Genomic DNA, 20,430 nt, shown 5'->3' on the forward strand with positions numbered 1-20,430 from the left:
AAAAACTCACAAGTTCAATGGATGCAAGAATTGTGAAGGTGATATCAAAGAAAGGTTCCTATGTTAACATGTAACTTAGCCTGTTAGGATGTTTTGGAGTTAAATAGCTTTTTTATTCAGTGAATGTGACCTCCTAATGCTGCAAATTCCACAAATGAGCATTTTCAGTTCTTTAAAACATATCAAATGTTTAGAAATTCTACTGTGCCTAATAATTTGGAACAGTGCATTTTAAGTTTTTATTCATTTTGGAGATTATACTGTTATCACTGGGAGGTTTCACCACCATCTCTTTGTCAAGTGCCTTGATCATTCTTCTCATTCCATTTTCCCCTGTGATCATGCAGCTGGGGGTCTAACAGTAGGGCCCATAGTTGTTATCATTATATTCCTATTAGTCCCCGATACGCATGCTGACAGAACCAATGCACTGCAATAGAAAAGTATAGCAAATGTATCATATGAGCTATCAGACTCATGGAAGTTCTGACCCCCTAGTGAAACAAAACAAAAATTGAACTATTATTTACAAAAATATATCCAGATTTTCTTATAACCTGTTGCTCTGCAAAATAAAAAAAAAATAAAAATACGCTTAATTGGTATCACCATGCTCATAATGACCCGGCCTATAAATATGTCATATTATTTTAACCTGTGAACACTGTAAAAATGAATTCCGGAATTGCTTTTTTAATCATTCATGTCTTCTTAAAAGTGTAAGTAAGGGCTATCCAAAAAAATCATACGCATGCCAAATTAGTAACAATGATAACACCATCATATCCAAAAAGCACATCCGTCACACAGATCTGGCAATGGAAAAAAAATAGCTCTCAAAAATGGCAATAAAAAACATGGGTTAGTGGGTGCTCTTGTCTGCTGGCTCGAGACCGCATGGACCAGGTCTCATCCCACTGAATGCCCGGACTCCTTTCTCATTGGGTATAATACTATTCAAACAACACAGGCTGAAGGTAAAACAGCTTATCAATACTTTATTAAACTACAACAGTCAATAACATATAGAACAGTTGCAGCAAAATACACAAGATATTAATTTTCCGTTGACTCACTAGGATTAGAGCGGCTAAGCCTTTGCAGTTTGGAGGGCCGACTACTCCCACCTGTGGCACCATGATTTTGGCAGGCACCCACAGAGAGGAGGTAACGACAAGCATAGAAAGCTGACAATCCATTGAAGCAAGTGGCCAGGTGACCGGATGGTCCCAACCTGGCTTCTCCAAACATTTCAGGGATCGAGATGACCAGAGTGTTCCAACCTGGCTTCACCAAACATATCCATGGGGGTCAGGTGACCAGATGGTCCCAACTTGTTTTCCCCAAACGTATCCATGGGTTCAGAGATAGTTAATGGAGCAGATCTGTATTCTTCCAGCTAGGGCCGTGGTCCTTAAGCTGGCATCCTGTAGAATGTAAAATCGGCGTCCCTCTTGATGGAGCCAAAGTGTCCTGGCAGCTCTACTGTAGAGTGTTCCTGGCTCTGGCTATAGTTTTGTAAAGTTCCCTTGATGGAGCCATGGTGTCCTGGCTGCTATTCTGTAGAGAGCTCCTGGCTTTTTGTAAAGTCTCTCTGATTCTTCTTGTACAACGATAGAAATCCATTTTTATACCCACATCAGTGGTTAAGGTTATCATCCACAGGTCAGGAGTGAGGTGGGATGAGTTTTACTGTTATTGTTTGAGTATTTACATCAATACGCATAGCATGTCCTTCATTGTTTACAGGTCTCAAGACATGGATTTAGGGTACCGTCACACAGTACCATTTTAATCGCTTCGACGGCACGATCCGTGACGTCGCAGCGATCGTATGATTATCGCTCCACCGTCGTAGACTGCGGTCACACGTTGCAATCACGGCGCTGGAGCGATGCCGAAGTCCCCGGGTAACCAGGGTAAACATCGGGTTACTAAGCGCAGGGCCACGCTTAGTAACCCGATGTTTACCCTGGTTACCAGCGTAAACGTAAAAAAAAACAAACAGTACATACTTACATTCCGGTGTCTGTCCTCTGGCGTTCTGCTTCTCTCCACTGTGTAAGCACCATAGCCGGAAAGCAGAGCGGTGACGTCAGACGTCACCGCTGTGCTCGCTTTCCGGCTGGCCGGCGCTCACACTGCAGAGAAGCTGAGACGCCGGAGGACAGACACCGGAATGTAAGTATGTACTGTTTGTTTTTTTTACGTTTACGCTGGTAACCACGGTAAACATCGGGTTACTAAGCGCGGCCCTGCGCTTAGTTACCCGATGTTTACCCTGGTTACAAGCGAACACATCGCTGGATCGCTGTCACACACAACGATCCAGCGATGTCAGCGGGTGATCAAGCGACGAAAGAAAGTTCCAAACGATCTGCTATCAGACATCAGGATCCCTGATCGCTGCTGCGTGTCAGACACTGCGATATCGTAACGATATCGCTAGAACGTCACGAATCGTACCGTCGTAGCGATCAAAATGGTACTGTGTGACAGTACCCTTATACAATGGATAAACAACAAATTGGCAAACATCAATTGTTCAATTACTCTATGTCCGTGTGTCTCAAATATAGAATACAATGAGGTGCAGAAAACAGCAGCTCAAAAGTCAACATCCAGGCTCATAGGAACAATAGTCTGTGTCTCTTGTCCAGCCAAAGAAAAAAACAGATTCAATAATCAACATTCAGATAATAGCCTATTTCTTGTAGCCTACTGAAAATACATGTCTGGATAATTAAGATTAAATGCTGTGTTGTCACACAAAACGATTGGCAAAAAAAAGTTATTGTGGAAAAGTAGAAAAACCTTAAAAAAAAAGGCATAAAAACTAGGAACTGATGAAATTGCAGTGAGTTGCAAAATAAAGTTAACATGTCATTCATATTGGACAGTGAACGTCTTAAATAAACCCATAAAACAAAAAAGTTTGGAGAATTGCTTTATTTCCACTTTACCCTCTCAATTCTAAAATAAAATAATTTATGGTTTCCAATATGTTTAGTATCCCAAAATGGCGACAACAAATAGTTGGATCCTTAATGGGTTAAATGATTTGAAATGTTATTCTGAAAGCTATTCTAGTGAATTGTTCAAGAAATGATGAAGAAATTACATGTGGCTCATACACAGCTCCAACAGCCCTCTTGTTCAATCAAACGTGATAATGTGCTGACCTTTCAAATGGAAGGAAAATGCCAGCTTTAAACAAATAATTAGAAAATGGCAATATGCAAACTTAAAATACATTTTTATTTGTATGTTGTATTATTTTTTCCCTTGTTAAAGGCGTTATTCCAGTCAGCAATTTATCACCTATCCACAGGAAAGGTGACATGCTGATCACTGGAGACTGAATTGCTGGACCTCCCACCGATCTACAGAACTGGGGTCTGAAATGCTTTATTTGAGAGAGTATTGGCTGGACACCATCATTGCGTCCATTGTCTAGGGATCTGCTGGAATTAGCACAAGGCAGCAATACCATAGACAATAAATGGAGTGGTATCACATCAATCCCTGGAGGTCCCATAGACAATAAATGAAGTGGTGGGCACAGCAATCCCTGGAGGTCCCATAGACAATAAATGAAGTGGTGGCTTGGTTATCTCCGGCACTCCAGTACATGATAAATGAAGTTGTGGCTTGTTTATGTAACCTCTGGCACTCAAAAAAGTACAACTTGTTTTGTTTCAACATAAAAGGGTTTATTCACTACCGGTCAAATTAACATCATCCAACGTTTCGGCTTTTTTTAGCCTTTTTCAAGGGAGTCTGTATCAAGACTGCATATGTGAGTAGCTAAAGGGGAATCAGCCAATCCTTAGTCCATGTGCGTCCTGGAGAGACCGGTAAGTGTGCTGGCCTTTTTTGAGTGCCAGAGGTTACATAAACATTGTTACATTGATTTTTTCCTCTGAGCACCACCAAACATCTATTATAGAGTGCGCCTCTCTTGCCATTCAGTTTGAAGTTGTGGCTTGGTCATCTCCGACAGTCCCACGGATGATAAATGAAGCGGTGGCTTGGTTATCTCCGGCACTCCAAGAAATGATAAATGAAGGTGTGGCTTGGTTATCTCTGGCACTCATGGAGATGATAAATGAAGCGGTGGCTTGGTTATCTCCGGCATTCCCGGAGATGATAAATGAAGTTGTGGCTTAGTTATCTCCGGCACTCCAATAGATGAAAAATTAAGTGGTGGCTTGGTTATCTCCGGCACTCCAGGAGATGATAAATGAAGTTGTGGCTTGGTTATCTCCGGCACTCATGGAGATGATAAATGAAGCGGTGGCTTGGTTATCTCGGGCACTCCCGGAGATGATAAATGAAGTTGTGGCTTGGTTATCTCCGGCACTCATGGAGATGATAAATGAAGCGGTGGCTTGGTTATCTCCGGCACTCATAGAGATGATAAATGAAGCGGTGGCTTGGTTATCTCCGGCACTCCCGGAGATGAAAAATTAAGTGGTGGCTTGGTTATCTCCGGCACTCCAGGAGATGATAAATGAAATGGTGGCTTGGTTATGTCTGGCTGTCCCATTGACTATAAATGGAGTGGTGGCTCAGCAATCTCCTGCAGTCCCATAGGCAATACATAAAGTGGTGGCCCGGTGTTAGGGGTCGAGTTCCCGCCTCTGCACAGGGGGAATCTCGGGCCATCTCCGCTGCAGTCTCCCATTCTTCTCTTGCCGCAGTGGAGCCTGCTCAGCGGAGACGTCGGTCCCAGCGTCTCGCTCAGTCTGACTCTGTGCAAAGGGTTACTGCTGCTTTTCCAGCTTCTGCCATTTAAGCCAGTGCTGGGCAGCGGCGAGCAGACGCTTTTGGGAATAAGTCCTGCTTTTCCTCTTCTGAGCATGCCCAGGGTAACATCTCTCATTGGAGATTGAGGGTCACATGCTTGGATACTGCAGCAAAGCCCATTGGTTCTCCAGGAAGGTCCTGAAGGTGCTCAGGCTTTGTGGCAGCCTCTCATTGGTTCTTCTAGGAAGGTCTTGTACTTGCTGCAGCTATAAAAGGTTTGCATGGCCGCACGGACATGCGCTAGTATTAAATCTAAGTTATGTGCTTTGCGCCAGTGTGGTCATATGTGTATGTGTTCAGGGACCCGGCTGAAATAAGCTCCTAGAATACCGGCACCTCCGGTGAGGAGATTGTGTGTACGGATTCAGGGCCCCGGCTGAAATAAGCCCCTAGAATACCGGCACCTCCGGTGAGGAGATTGTATGATTGCGTAACCACAAACTGCTATCTGCTCGGCAGTTGCTGTGTTCTCCTGTGAGTGTAACAGGACACAGTGCTTTCTTTAGGCGACTCTGTGAAGTAACAGAGTTCGCTTCTACAGCCATATAGGGCCGCCATTTGCCAGCAGCAGGTTCTCTCCTGCACGGTGGACCCCGGGCTGCGAACGCACCAAGTAACATCTCTCTATTTATTCGGTGCATTCCGCCAGCTCTAACACCCGGGAATCTCTAACAGTCCTGTAGATAATAGATGAAGTGGTAGCTTGCCAATCTCTGACAGAACCATAATAAATGAAGTATTGGCTTGGCAAGCTCCAGCAGATACTAAACGGAGAGGTGGCTTGGCAATCTCAGAAAGTCCCATAGACAATTTTAGCGGTGGTTCAGAAATCTTCGGCAGGAACAAATCCCACTCTGCATTATTCAGCCATCACCTGCTTCTAACAGCAGCGATCAGCACAAGCTCAGATTGCTGATAAACCATTTACATACCACCTTCTCTGACACCAGCATTTAAATGGTTCCAATATGTGTGTGCCCACTGCACTCTCCCCACCACACAAAAAATAAGCCATCGTACAGCTTTATCAGGTAAAAAAAAGGTTAAGTTCATATGTTTTGCATCACCATAATTGTACCGATTTTCAGAATCATATTGCCAAATCTTTCAACATATTGAATGGAATAAGAAAATAAATATTTTGTGTTTACTCACTTGGAGCTTTTTTCCTGTTTTGCAGTACATTATACAGTAAAGTGAATAAATGGTGTCTTTGAAAACTACAACTTGCAACAAACAAAAAGTCCTGATACAGGTATGTTGACAGAAAAATAAAAAAAGTTTTGACTTCTGAAAAAAGGGGATGAAAATCCGAAAAAGCATAAGAAAAATTTGCCAAGTCATGAATAGATTTTGTCTCTTCAAGGGAACCTGTCACATCCAAAAACTCTATTTACTTACATATACAGGAGTAATCTGCAGGTAAAAGGGAGTTACAACACTTATGTAAGCAGCAGCTACAGGAAGAAAATGAAGTTATATTCTAACCGGAGGCCACTCACTTCCAGCCATCGAGGCCGATGCAGGGAGTGGTTAGTGTCACTGTTGACTATACAGTAAGGGTGGATATAATCACTCCCCGGCACTTTAATTGACAGTCTGCTCTGCACCATAAGTATGCAGTATATGGGCAAGCTGTCACTGTATAGTGAACAGTGACTACTACCATTCCTTTCATCGGAACAATGGCTGGAAGGAAGCTGATATAGGGAGAACATAACTTTATTTTCTCCCTCTAGCCATGGCTCCAGTAATTATTTTAATGCTATTTACCAACAGATTATAATATATTATTCTTTGCTTTCATAGATCCATCATACTCCGTAGCACTTTACAGACTTCATCATCACTGTCCCCATTGGGGCTCACAAGCTAATTTCCCTATCAGTATGTCTTTGGAGTGTGGGAGGAAACTGGAAAACCCGGAGGAAACCCATGAAAAATATGGGGAAAACATACAAACTCCTTGCAGATGTTGTCCTTGGTGGGATTCGAATCCAGGACACCAGTGCTGAAAAGCAACACTCCTAACTACTGAGCCACCCAGCTGCCTAGATTATCCCTATATCTGCAGGTAACCAGTGTTTTTGGACAAGACAAGTTTCCTTTCATTAAGAAGATACAGTATGGAAAATAACAAGTTTTGAGGAGAACTATAACTATTATTCACTTTACAAAAAATTTTGTTTTGCTCTGCAAAGATTTTCACAGAAAAAATGTTTAAGTAGAAGTCAGGAATAGGGAGGGGAAGACTCTCTGCTGCTTCTCATACACCCATCTCGGCAAGAGTGGCAGGTCAATCTCTATAAGGCCGTGGTCACACCCAGCGAATAAAAAAAATTGGTCCATTTTACACGAAGGAGAATCGTACAAATGTTTCATGAACAGTGATCCGTGTGCAATGCGAGGATGTGATTTTTATTTCAAAAAAGTATCCGTGTGTCAACCGTATGGCAAGATCTTCTCGCCGGCTTGCAAAATGGACATATAATGGATTCATGGGCTCAAATATTCATGAAAAATAAATAAATAAGTAAATTATATATATATATATATATATATATATATATATATATATATATATATATATATATATATATATACAGTGCCTACAAGTAGTATTCAACCCCCTGCAGATTTAGCAGGTTTAATAAGATGCAAATAAGTTAGAGCCTTCAAACTTCAAACAAGAGCAGGATTTATTAACAGATGCATAAATCTTACAAACCAAAAAGTTTTGTTGCTCAGTTAAATTTTTATAAATTTTAAACATAAAAGTGTGGGTCAATTATTATTCAACCCCTAGGTTTAATATTTTGTGGAATAACCTTTGTTTGCAATTACAGCTAATAATCGTCTTTTATAAGACCTGATCAGGCTGGCACAGGTCTCTGGAGTTATCTTGGCCCACTCCTCCATGCAGATCTTCTCCAAGTTATCTAGGTTCTTTGGGTGTCTCATGTGGACTTTAATCTTGAGCTCCTTCCACAAGTTTTCAATTGGGTTAAGGTCAGGAGACTGACTAGGCCACTGCAACACCTTGATTTTTTGCCTCTTGAACCAGGCCTTGGTTTTCTTGGCTGTGTGCTTTGGGTCGTTGTCTTGTTGGAAGATGAAATGATGACCCATCTTAAGATCCTTGATGGAGGTGCGGAGGTTCTTGGCCAAAATCTCCAGGTAGGCCGTGCTATTCATCTTCCCATGGATGCGGACCAGATGGCCAGGCCCCTTGGCTGAGAAACAGCCCCACAGCATGATGCTGCCACCACCATGCTTGACTGTAGGGATGGTATTCTTGGGGTCGTATGCAGTGCCATCCAAACGTCACGTGTGTGGTTGGCACCAAAGATCTCGATCTTGGTCTCATCAGACCAGAGGACCTTGAACCAGTCAGTCTCAGAGTCCTCCAATTGATCATGAGCAAACTGTAGACGAGCCTTGACATGACGCTTTGAAAGTAAATGTACCTTACGGGCTCGTCTGGAACGGAGACCATTGCGGTGGAGTACGTTACTTATGGTATTGACTGAAACCAATGTCCCCACTGCCATGAGATCTTCCCGGAGCTCCTTCCTTGTTGTCCTTGGGTTAGCCTTGACTCTTCGGACAAGCCTGGCCTCGGCACGGGAGGAAACTTTCAAAGGCTGTCCAGGCCGTGGAAGGCTAACAGTAGTTCCATAAGCCTTCCACTTCCGGATGATGCTCCCAACAGTGGAGACAGGTAGGCCCAACTCCTTGGAAAGGGTTTTGTACCCCTTGCCAGCCTTGTGACCCTCCACGATCTTGTCTCTGATGGCCTTGGAATGCTCCTTTGTCTTTCCCATGTTGACCATGTTTGAGTGCTGTTCACAAGTTTGGGGAGGGTCTTAAATAGTCAGAAAAGGCTGGAAAAAGAGATAATTAATCCAAACATGTGAAGCTCATTGTTCTTTGTGCCTGAACTACTTCTTAATACTTTAGGGGAACTGTCATGATCTCTGCAGGCAGAGATCATAGCAAGCCTATAGAGGGACAAGCTCTCGGAAGATGGAACTATACTGACCATGAACTAAGCCTGCCGCGCAACTAGAAATAGCCAGGTAGCATTTCCTATTTATCGCTAGATGCCCAGCTCTGGCCTAAGACCTAAATAGCTAGCAGAGGGAAATATAAGACCTGGCTCACCTCTAGAGAAATATTCCAAAGAAGACAGTAGCCCCCCACATATAATGACGGTGAGTTCAGATGAAACAACAAACGCAGCAGGAAAATAGTCTTAGCAAATTTGAGGTCCGCTTACTAGATAGCAGAAGACAGATAGTATACATTCATGGTCAGCAGAAAAACACTAACAAAACACCATCCAGAGATTACCTTAAACTCTGGCATTAACTCATAACGCCAGAGTAGCAATCCCTGATCAACGAGAGCTTTCCAGACACAGTAACAAAACTTCAGCTGTGAACTGGAACAAATAGGCAAAACAAAACATGGACAAAAGTCCAACTTATCTAGTAGTAGTCTAGAAGCAGGAACAAGCACTGAGAGGCATCAGATAACATTGTTGACCGGCAAGAAACCACCAGAGAAATGAGCTTAAATAGCGACACCCACTACTGATGGAACCAGGTGAAACAGGAAAGAGGATGACAAGTCCAATTCCACAAGCGGCCACCGGGGGAGCCCAGAATCCAAATTCACAACAGTACCCCCCCCTCAAGGAGGGGGCACCGAACCCTCACCAGATCCACCAGGGCGACCAGGATGAGCCCTATGGAAGGCACGAACAAGATCAGAAGCATGAACATCAGATGCATTGACCCAAGAATTATCCTCCTGGCCGTAACCCTTCCAGTTGACCAGATACTGGAGTCTCCGTCTGGAAACACGAGAGTCCAAAATTTTCTCCACAACGTACTCCAACTCACCCTCAACCAACACCGGAGCAGGAGGCTCAACTGAAGGTACCACAGGTAACTCATACCTGCGCAATAACGACCGATGAAAAACGTTATGAATGGAAAAGGACGCAGGGAGGTCCAAACGGAAAGAAACAGGATTAAGAATCTCCAATATTCTATAAGGGCCGATGAACCGAGGTTTAAACTTAGGAGAAGAGACCCTCATAGGGACAAAACGAGAAGACAACCACACCAAATCTCCAACACAAAGCCGAGAACCAACACGACGATGACGGTTGGCAAAACGCTGAGTCTTCTCCTGGGACAACTTCAAATTGTCCATAACCTGCCCCCAGATGTGATGCAATCTCTCCACCACCGCATCCACTCCAGGACAATCCGAGGATTCCACCTGACCGGAGGAAAATCGAGGGTGAAACCCCGAATTACAGAAAAACGGGGACACCAAGGTGGAAGAGCTGGCCCGATTATTGAGGGCGAACTCTGCCAATGGCAAAAAAGCAACCCAATCATCCTGGTCAGCAGAGACAAAACACCTCAGATATGTCTCCAGGGTCTGATTAGTCCGCTCGGTCTGGCCATTAGTCTGAGGGTGAAAAGCAGATGAAAAAGACAAATCTATGCCCATCCTAGCACAGAATGCCCGCCAAAATCTAGACACAAATTGGGTACCTCTGTCAGAAACAATATTCTCAGGAATACCGTGCAATCGGACAACATTCTGAAAAAACAGAGGAACCAACTCAGAAGAAGAAGGCAACTTGGGCAGAGGAACCAAATGGACCATTTTAGAGAAACGGTCACAGACCACCCAGATGACAGACATCTTCTGGGAAACAGGCAGATCTGAAATAAAATCCATCGAGATGTGTGTCCAAGGCCTCTTAGGAATAGGCAAGGGCAACAGCAGTCCGCTAGCCCGAGAACTACAAGACTTGGCCCGAGCACAAACGTCACATGACTGCACAAAGACTCGCACATCTCGTGACAGGGAAGGCCACCAGAAGGATCTTGCCACCAAATCCCTGGTACCAAAAATTCCGGGATGACCTGCCAATGCAGAAGAATGTACCTCAGAGATGACTCTGCTGGTCCAATCATCCGGAACAAACAGTCTATCAGGCGGACAACGATCCGGTCTATCCGCCTGAAACTCTTGCAAGGACCGCCGCAGATCAGGAGAAACGGCCGACAAAATTACTCCCTCCCTAAGGATACCTGTGGGTTCAGAATTACCAGGAGAGTCCGGGTCAAAACTCCTAGAAAGGGCATCTGCCTTAACATTCTTAGAACCCGGTAGGTATGACACCACAAAATTAAAGCGAGAAAAAAATAAAGACCAGCGCGCCTGTCTAGGATTCAGGCGTCTGGCAGTCTCAAGATAAATCAAATTTTTGTGGTCAGTCAATACCACCACCTGATGCCTAGCCCCCTCGAGCCAATGGCGCCACTCCTCAAACGCCCACTTCATGGCCAAAAGCTCCCGATTCCCAACATCATAATTCCGCTCTGCGGGCGAAAATTTGCGAGAAAAGAAGGCACAAGGCCTAATGACGGAGCAGTCGGAACCTTTCTGCGACAACACTGCCCCAGCTCCGATCTCCGAAGCGTCAACCTCAACCTGAAAAGGCAGATTCACATCAGGCTGACGCAACACAGGGGCAGAGGCAAAACGGCGCTTAAGCTCCTGAAAGGCCTCTACAGCATGAGGGGACCAATTAGCAACATCAGCGCCTTGTCTGGTCAAATCAGTCAGTGGTTTAACGACATCCGAAAAACCAGCAATAAATCGGCGGTAAAAGTTGGCAAAGCCCAAAAATCTCTGAAGACCCTTAAGAGAGGAGGGCTGAGTCCAGTCACAAATAGCTTGCACCTTGACGGGATCCATCTCAATGGAAGAGGGAGAAAAAATATACCCCAAAAAGGAAATTTTCTGGACCCCAAAAACGCACTTAGACCCCTTCACACATAAAGAATTAGACCGCAGAACCTGAAAAACTCTCCTGACCTGCTGGACATGAGAGTCCCAGTCATCAGAAAAAATCAGAATATCATCCAGATATATTATCATAAATCTATCCAGAAAATCGCGGAAAATATCATGCATAAAAGACTGGAAAACTGAAGGGGCATTAGAAAGACCGAAAGGCATGACCAAATACTCAAAGTGGCCCTCGGGCGTATTAAATGCGGTCTTCCACTCATCCCCCTGCCTGATCCGCACCAAATTATACGCCCCACGAAGATCAATTTTAGAGAACCACTTAGCACCCTCTATACGAGCAAACAAATCAGTAAGCAATGGCAATGGGTATTGATACTTAACAGTGATCTTATTCAGAAGCCGATAATCAATACATGGTCTCAAAGAGCCGTCTTTTTTTGAGACAAAGAAAAACCCAGCTCCCAAGGGAGAAGAAGATGGACGAATATGTCCCTTTTCCAAAGACTCCTTTATATATTCCCGCATAGCAGCATGTTCCGGCACAGACAGATTAAACAAACGACCCTTGGGATATTTACAACCCGGTATCAAATCTATGGCACAATCGCACTCACGGTGCGGAGGTAACGACCCAAGCTTGGGTTCGTCAAAGACATCTTGATAATCAGAGAGGAACTCAGGGACTTCAGAGGGAATGGACGACGAAATAGAAACCAAAGGTAAGTCCCCATGAATACCCTTACATCCCCAGCTCAACACAGACATTGCTCTCCAGTCCAAGACTGGGTTGTGAGACTGCAACCATGGCAATCCCAGTACCAAATCGTCATGTAAATTATACAGCACCAGGAAACGAATAATCTCCTGGTGATCCGGATTGATACGCATGGTTACTTGTGTCCAGTATTGTGGTTTATTATTAGCCAATGGGGTGGAGTCAATCCCCTTCAGAGGAATAAGAGTCTCCAAAGGCTCTAAATCAAAACCACAACGATTGGCAAAGGACCAATCCATAAGACTCAGAGCGGCGCCAGAGTCAACATAGGCGTCCGTGGCAATGGATGACAAAGAGCAAATCAGGGTTACAGACAAAATAAACTTAGACTGAATGGTGCCAATGGAAACAGACTTATCAAGCTTCTTTGTACGCCTAGAGCATGCTGATATAACATGAGTAGAATCCCCACAATAGAAACACAATCCATTCTTCCGTCTAAAATTCTGTCGCTCGCTCCTGGACAGAATTCTATCACACTGCATACTTTCTGGCGTCTTTTCCATAGACACCGCCAGATGGTGCACCGGTTTGCGCTCCCGCAGACGCCTATCAATCTGAATAGCCATTGTCATGGACTCATTCAGACCTGCAGGCACAGGGAACCCCACCATAACATCCTTAACGGCATCAGAGAGACCTTCTCTGAAAGTTGCCGCCAAGGCGCACTCATTCCACTGAGTAAGCACAGACCATTTACGGAATTTTTGGCAGAAAACTTCAGCTTCGTCTTGCCCCTGAGATAGTGCCATCAAAGTTTTTTCTGCCTGAAGTTCCAAATGAGGTTCCTCATAAAGCAAGCCCAAGGCCAGAAAAAACGCATCCACATCGCGTAACGCAGGATCCCCTGCTGGCAATGAGAAGGCCCAATCTTGAGGGTCACCCCTGAGCAAGGAAATCACAATCCTAACCTGCTGAGCAGGGTCTCCAGCTGAACGAGACTTCAGGGACAAATAAAGCTTACAATTATTTCGGAAATTCTGGAAGCTAGCTCTATTCCCTGTGAAGAACTCCGGCAAAGGAATTCTCGGCTCAGATACCGGAGCATGTACCACAAAATCTTGTAAATTTTGTACTTTCATGATGAGATTATTCAAACCCGCAGTTACCCTCTGGAGATCCATTATTGTCAGGTGCACACAGAGCCATACAGAGATTAGGAGGAGAGAGAGAAAAAAGACTGCAGCAAGGCAGACTGGAGGAAAAAAAAAAAAAATTCCAGCAGACTTCTTATAACTCTCCTTTCTCAACCTGGGTCTTTAACACTTTATGGGCCGGTCAAACTGTCATGATCTCTGCAGGCAGAGATCATAGCAAGCCTATAGAGGGACAAGCTCTCGGAAGATGGAACTATACTGACCATGAACTAAGCCTGCCGCGCAACTAGAAATAGCCAGGTAGCATTTCCTATTTATCGCTAGATGCCCAGCTCTGGCCTAAGACCTAAATAGCTAGCAGAGGGAAATATAAGACCTGGCTCACCTCTAGAGAAATATTCCAAAGAAGACAGTAGCCCCCCACATATAATGACGGTGAGTTCAGATGAAACAACAAACGCAGCAGGAAAATAGTCTTAGCAAATTTGAGGTCCGCTTACTAGATAGCAGAAGACAGATAGTATACTTTCATGGTCAGCAGAAAAACACTAACAAAACACCATCCAGAGATTACCTTAAACTCTGGCATTAACTCATAACGCCAGAGTAGCAATCCCTGATCAACGAGAGCTTTCCAGACACAGTAACAAAACTTCAGCTGTGAACTGGAACAAATAGGCAAAACAAAACATGGACAAAAGTCCAACTTATCTAGTAGTAGTCTAGAAGCAGGAACAAGCACTGAGAGGCATCAGATAACATTGTTGACCGGCAAGAAACCACCAGAGAAATGAGCTTAAATAGCGACACCCACTACTGATGGAACCAGGTGAAACAGGAAAGAGGATGACAAGTCCAATTCCACAAGCGGCCACCGGGGGAGCCCAGAATCCAAATTCACAACAGGGAACCAAACAGAATTCTGGTGGGTTGAGGGGTTGAATAATAAATGACCCTCTGAAAAGACTTTTCCCAATTTTTTAAAAAAATAAACAAAGAAATAACATTCTTTTTTGCTGCAGTGCATTTCACACTTCCAGGCTGATCTACAGTCCAAATGTCACAATGCCAAGTTAATTCCAAATGTGTAAACCTGCTAAATCTGCAGGGGGTTGAATACTACTTGTAGGCACTGTATATATATATATATATATATATATATATATATATACAGTGCAGACCAAAAGTTTTGGACACACCTTCTCATTTAAAGGTTTCTCTGTATTTTCATGACTATGAAAATTGTACATTCACAGTGAAGGCATCAAAACTATGAATTAACACATGTGGAATTATATACTTAACAAAAAAGTGTGAAACAACTGAAATTATGTCTTATATTCTAGGTTCTTCAAAGTAGCCACCTTTTGCTTTGATGACTGCTTTGCACACTCTTGGCATTCTCTTGATGAGCTTCAAGAGGTAGTCACCGGGAATGGTCTTCCAACAATCTTGAAGGAGTTCCCAGAGATGCTTAGCACTTGTTGGCCCTTTTGCCTTCACTCTGTGGCCCAGCTCACCCCAAACCATCTCGATTGGGTTCAGGTCTGGTGACTGTGGAGGCCAAGTCATCTGGCGTAGCAGCCCATCACTCTCCTTCTAGGTCAAAAAGCCCTTACACAGCCTGGAGGCGTGGTTGGGGTCATTGTCCTGTTGAAAAATAAATGATGGTCCAACTAAACGCAAACCGGATGGGATAGCATGCCGCAGCAAGATGCTGTGGTAGCCATGCTGGTTCAGTATGCCTTCAATTTAAAATAAATCCCCAACAGTGTCACCAGCAAAGCACCCCCACACCATCACACCTCCTCCTCCATGCTTCACGGTGGGAACCAGGCATGTAGAGTCCATCCGTTCACCTTTTCTGCGTCGCACAAAGACACGGTGGTTGGAACCAAAAATCTCAAATTTGGACTCATCAGACCAAAGCACAGATTTCTACTGGTCTAATGTCCATTCCTTGTGTTCTTTAGCCCAAAGAAGTCTCTTCTGCTTGTTACCTGTCCTTAGCAGTGGTTTTCTAGCAGCTATTTTACCATGAGGGCCTGCTGCACAAAGTCTCCTCTTAACAGTTGTTGTAGAGATGTGTCTGCTGCTAGAACTCTGTGTGGCATTGACCTGGTCTCTAATCTGAGCTGCTGTTAACCTGCGATTTCTGAGGCTGGTGACTCGGATAAACTTATCCTCAGAAGCAGAGGTGACTCTTGGTCTTCCTTTCCTGGGGCGGTCCTCATGTGAGCCAGTTTCTTTGTAGCGCTTGATGGTTTTTGCAACTGCACTTGGGGACACTTTCAATGTTTTCCCAATTTTTGGGACTGACTGACCTTAATTTCTTAAAGTAATGATGGCCACTCGTTTTTCTTTACTTAGCTGCTTTTTTCTTGCTATAATGCAAATTCTAACAGTCTATTCAGTAGGACTATCAGCTGTGTATCCACCAGACTTCTACACAACACAACTGATGGTCCCAACCCCATTTATAAGGCAAGAAATCCCACTTATTAAACCTGACAGGGCACACCTGTGAAGTGAAAACCATTCCCGGTGACTACCTCATGAAGCCCAAGAGTGTGCAAAGCAGTCATCAAAGCAAATGGTGCCTACTTTGACGAACCTAGAATATAAGACAAAATTTCAGTTGTTTCACACTTTTTTTTTTTTAAGTATAAAATTCCACATATGTTAATTCATAGTTTTGATGCCTTCAGTGTGAATGTACAATTTTCATAGTCATAAAAATACAGAAAAATCTTTAACCCCTTTCTGCCAGCTGACGTACTATTCCGTCAGCTGGCAGATCCCCTGCTTTAAGGTGGGCTCCGGCGGTGAGCCCACCTTAAAGCCGCGACATGTCAGCTGTTTTGTACAGCTGACATGTGCGCGCAATGAGCGTGAGCGGAATCGCGATCCGCCTGCGCCCATTAACTAGTTAAATGCCGCCGTCAAGAGCGACAGCTGCATTTAACTGGCGCTCCCGGCCGCGCGGCCGGAGGTGCTCGCACCGCTGACCCCCGTCATATGATCAGGGGTCAGCGGTGCATTGCCATAACAACCAGAGGTCTCCTTGAGACCTCTATGGTTGTTGATGGCCGATTGCTTTGAGCGCCACCCTGTGGTCGGCGCTCAAAGTACACCTGGATTTCTGCTACATAGAGGTGATCTGTACTTCACGTCTATGTAGCAGAGCCGATCGAGTTGTGCATGCTTCTAGCCTCCTATGGAGGCTATTGAAGCATGCCAAAAAAAAAAAAAAAAGGTGTTTAAAAATATAAAAAAATTCAAATCACCACCCCTTTCGCCCCAATCAAAATAAAACAATTAAAAAAAATTAATCATACACATATTTGGTGTCGCCGCGTTCAGAATCGCCCGATCTATCAATAAAAACAAAGGATTAACCTGACCGCTAAATGGCGTATCGTGAAAAAAAATCAAAACGCCAAAATTACGTTTTTTTGGTCGCCGCGACATTGTATTAAAATGCAATAACGGGCGATCAAAAGAATGTATCTACACCAAAATGGTATCATTAAAAACGCCAGCTCGGCACGCAAAAAATAAGCCCTCACCTGACCCCAGATCATGAAAATTGGAGACGCTACGGGTATCGGAAAATCGTACAAATTTTTTTTTTTTTTAGCAAACTTTGGAATTTTTTTCACCACTTAGATAAAAAATAACCTAGACATGTTAGGTGTCTATGAACTCGTAATGACCTGGAGAATCATAATGGCAGGTTAGTTTAGCATTTGGCGAACCTAGCAAAAAAGCCAAACAAAAAACAAGTGTGAGATTGCACTTTTTTTGCAATTTCATCACACTTGGAATTTTTTTCCCGTTTTCTGTTACATGGCATGGTAAAACCAATGGTATCGTTCAAAAGTGCATCTCGTCTCGCAAAAAATAAGCCCTCACATGGCCATATTGACGGAAAAATAAAAAAGTTATGGCTCTGGGAAGGAGGGGAGCGAAAAACGAAAACGAAAAAAGCTCCGGGGATTAAGGGGTAAAATGAGAAGGTGTGTCCAAACTTTTGGTCTGTACTGTATATATATATATATATATATATATATATATATATATATATATATATATATATATATATATATATATATATATATATATGACACACACACACATATAATTTTTTTTTTAACATTTTTAAGCACTTTTTTTTTTTTTTACTTTTGCCATGCTTCAATAGTCTCCATAGGAGGCTGGAAGCTGGCACAACTTGATCGGCTCTGCTATATAGAGGCGATGGTCGGATTGCCTCTATATAGCAGAATTGCTGACTTGTTATGAGTCATGGTGGCGCTCACAGCAGTCCGGCAGTGACAACCAGAGAGGTCTCCAGGAGACTTCGGGTTGTCATGCCGACACGCCGATGACCCACGACATGACGCAGGTCACCGATGTGCGTATTTCCGCCGCGATTGCCGGAAATGCCATTTAAATGCCGCTGTCCCTCATCGCTGCCATGTTGAAACTCCTGTGAAGCTGTACCGGTACCGTAGGCTTGGCTTCATAGGAAACAGGCAATTTCCTTATATACTGAAATACTAGTACTGCAGTACTTAGAACAAGCAATCACAGGTTGAAGTGCAGTTATATAAAAATATTGTAGCCATTTACAGAACAGTCAGAGATAGTAACACTTACTATGGTATGACGGGGAGAACAGTCCATGCACCCTCATTTTCAACAACCTCATGAAGCAGCAGCACTTTGGGTAATGTCTAAAAAAATTAAAAATACATACGAGTAAATTACATATCACTAGACAAGATGTTAGACATAGAAAGCCAGCAGACAAAGTTACAAAATCTTCACCTTCTGCAGCATCACGCTTCGAGATTACACCTTAATCTAAACCCTACAAATGAATAAATTATTTTTTTTGCCAAGGTTTAGCATTAGTCTTTTCTACATCTGATTGTTCGTAAATCAAAGGAAGTGATATTACTTTATGCCGTGTGCCTGGGCAAAATACCGTAATCATCTAGAGGTTTAGATCTGTTGGTTTATGCAGAAAGACAAAAAAGTAGAGAGTTAAACCGTCGAATATGTTGTAAATCACAAGTCCATTACTATTTGATTTGGCCCGTATCCGGAAATTGTGTGAAAGTTCACCGTAGGTAGTCATGTATGTCACTTGGAACAAAACAGTGACAAAATACAGCACACTACAGATTTTACAAAAACAGCAACTGGGTTGACTTATAGACTCTTGACTATCACAAGGGACAGATTTTTCTAATTTGATTATCCTTTTTTGGTTTTACATCCATAGCTATTCAGTACGCATGGACCTAGATGACTTTTTGTTTGCTGGCCTAGCAGAACAGGCAGGTAGATAACAACTATCTGCCTGTTAGTTCTTCGGCACATAGCAAAAAAAAATACATATATTATTCCCGGAAAACCTTGTTAAGAGGTTGAACCCAAACCTTGCAGGATATGGACACCCTGACATGGAAAAATAATTTTTACTTATGTTATTTAAGAAAACATTCAGTCTGCAATCTTTGTTCCTTCAGTCATTCTCAGACCCCCATGATATGCAGTTTGCAGCCTGATCCAAGTTTCAGATTTTTATCTTGTGGGAGTTTCTTTGCCAGTAATATAGGCTGGATGTGAGATCAGTGTGCATCAATGGTGCTGTTGTCTTCATTAGCTCCTATATCAGCACAGCTTCTATCCTGCACTTTTATCTCAATGTTCTTTTTCAATTCATTTATCCCTTTTCTATAGCATGCTTTCTCTCTCCTCCCCGAGACTGTACAAGTTTTCTCTCCTGTCCACATTATGATGATTTGCGTACGAACCTCTGCTTTTCCCTGAGGATATCTCTAAGGGCTCATTCACATGACCATACTTCAGGTCTGAGTGCTCAGGTTATTCAATAAGGCAGTTCAGATGAGCACATTCTTTCCCGAACCAAACCTGCTTGTGAAAAAATGCAGTATGCACTATTTTCTTCCATAAACCAGATGAGCATTGCCCATTCAAGGCTACGGATGCGCAAAAAAAAAAAATAAATAGAAAAAAAAGGATTCCATCCATACAGCATCTGATTTTCATTTCCATGCTAACAAATGAAGGCAATTTAATAACTTGATCATGCCACTTTATGCATTTATGGTGCACAATCAAGACGGCGCGACAATTACTTCTGTATAGCATCAGAATTTTACGGATATACTGCAATTCTTTAATGTAGGAAACTGTAGACGGTCCTGTAAATTATTAATAGCTGCTACTGTAAAAAGATAGATTGCACACGAAGGGAGAAAAAAAATTGTCCATTATGTGGATGAAACGGACGATTTTTCAAACGGTCGTGTGAACCTCCCATAACACTAATAAAAAAAAGGGAAGGCTAGAAGTGTGAGATCTAAACCAGGAAATTTTTGCAATGCACTGAGCTAGGTGAAGGATTTAGACAACTGAAGCAGCAAAACTGTAGACTTTTTTTTAATGAAGGCCCATTTAGAAAGTTGCTCAAATTTGCATTAAAGATGCAAATGAACCATAAAAAAAAATTATATGGAAAGGTTGATATAGCTTTCAAGAGAGGGGTATGTCCGGCATAATCAAAGTATACCACACAATAATACTTACACATCAGGTATACTGAAAGCGAATATAAATGGTGTAGTTTGGCAGGTTCCTCACGGACCAATAGCAGGTCTTTAGAACCTCAAAAAAAAAATAATCCTGCAGAGCTACCATTTATTTTGATGCCTTAATTTTCTACGGCAGGCTCCCATTATACTCGGTTTGTATGTATCTGCCATTTAATTTACCCATTAACTTTTCCTTAACAGTATACTTCACAAAGTTGTCTTTAGTATTCTCGTTTAAAAACAAATCACCCAGTGTTTCTCAACTCCAGTCCTC

General features: G+C 43.1%; 1 protein-coding gene across 1 annotated transcript in view; it reads right to left on the reverse strand.

The window, feature by feature from the left end:
• Positions 1-20,430, reverse strand: part of B3GLCT (beta 3-glucosyltransferase) — a 530,741-nt gene that overhangs the window by 187,057 nt on the left and 323,254 nt on the right. The window contains exon 5 of the mRNA XM_077298263.1: positions 18,190-18,266. Within this exon, the coding sequence (XP_077154378.1) occupies positions 18,190-18,266 (77 nt within the window). The remainder of the gene's footprint in view (positions 1-18,189; positions 18,267-20,430) is intronic.

The sequence above is a fragment of the Ranitomeya variabilis genome, chromosome 3, assembly GCF_051348905.1.
Source record: "Ranitomeya variabilis isolate aRanVar5 chromosome 3, aRanVar5.hap1, whole genome shotgun sequence".
NCBI lineage: Eukaryota > Metazoa > Chordata > Amphibia > Anura > Dendrobatidae > Ranitomeya > Ranitomeya variabilis.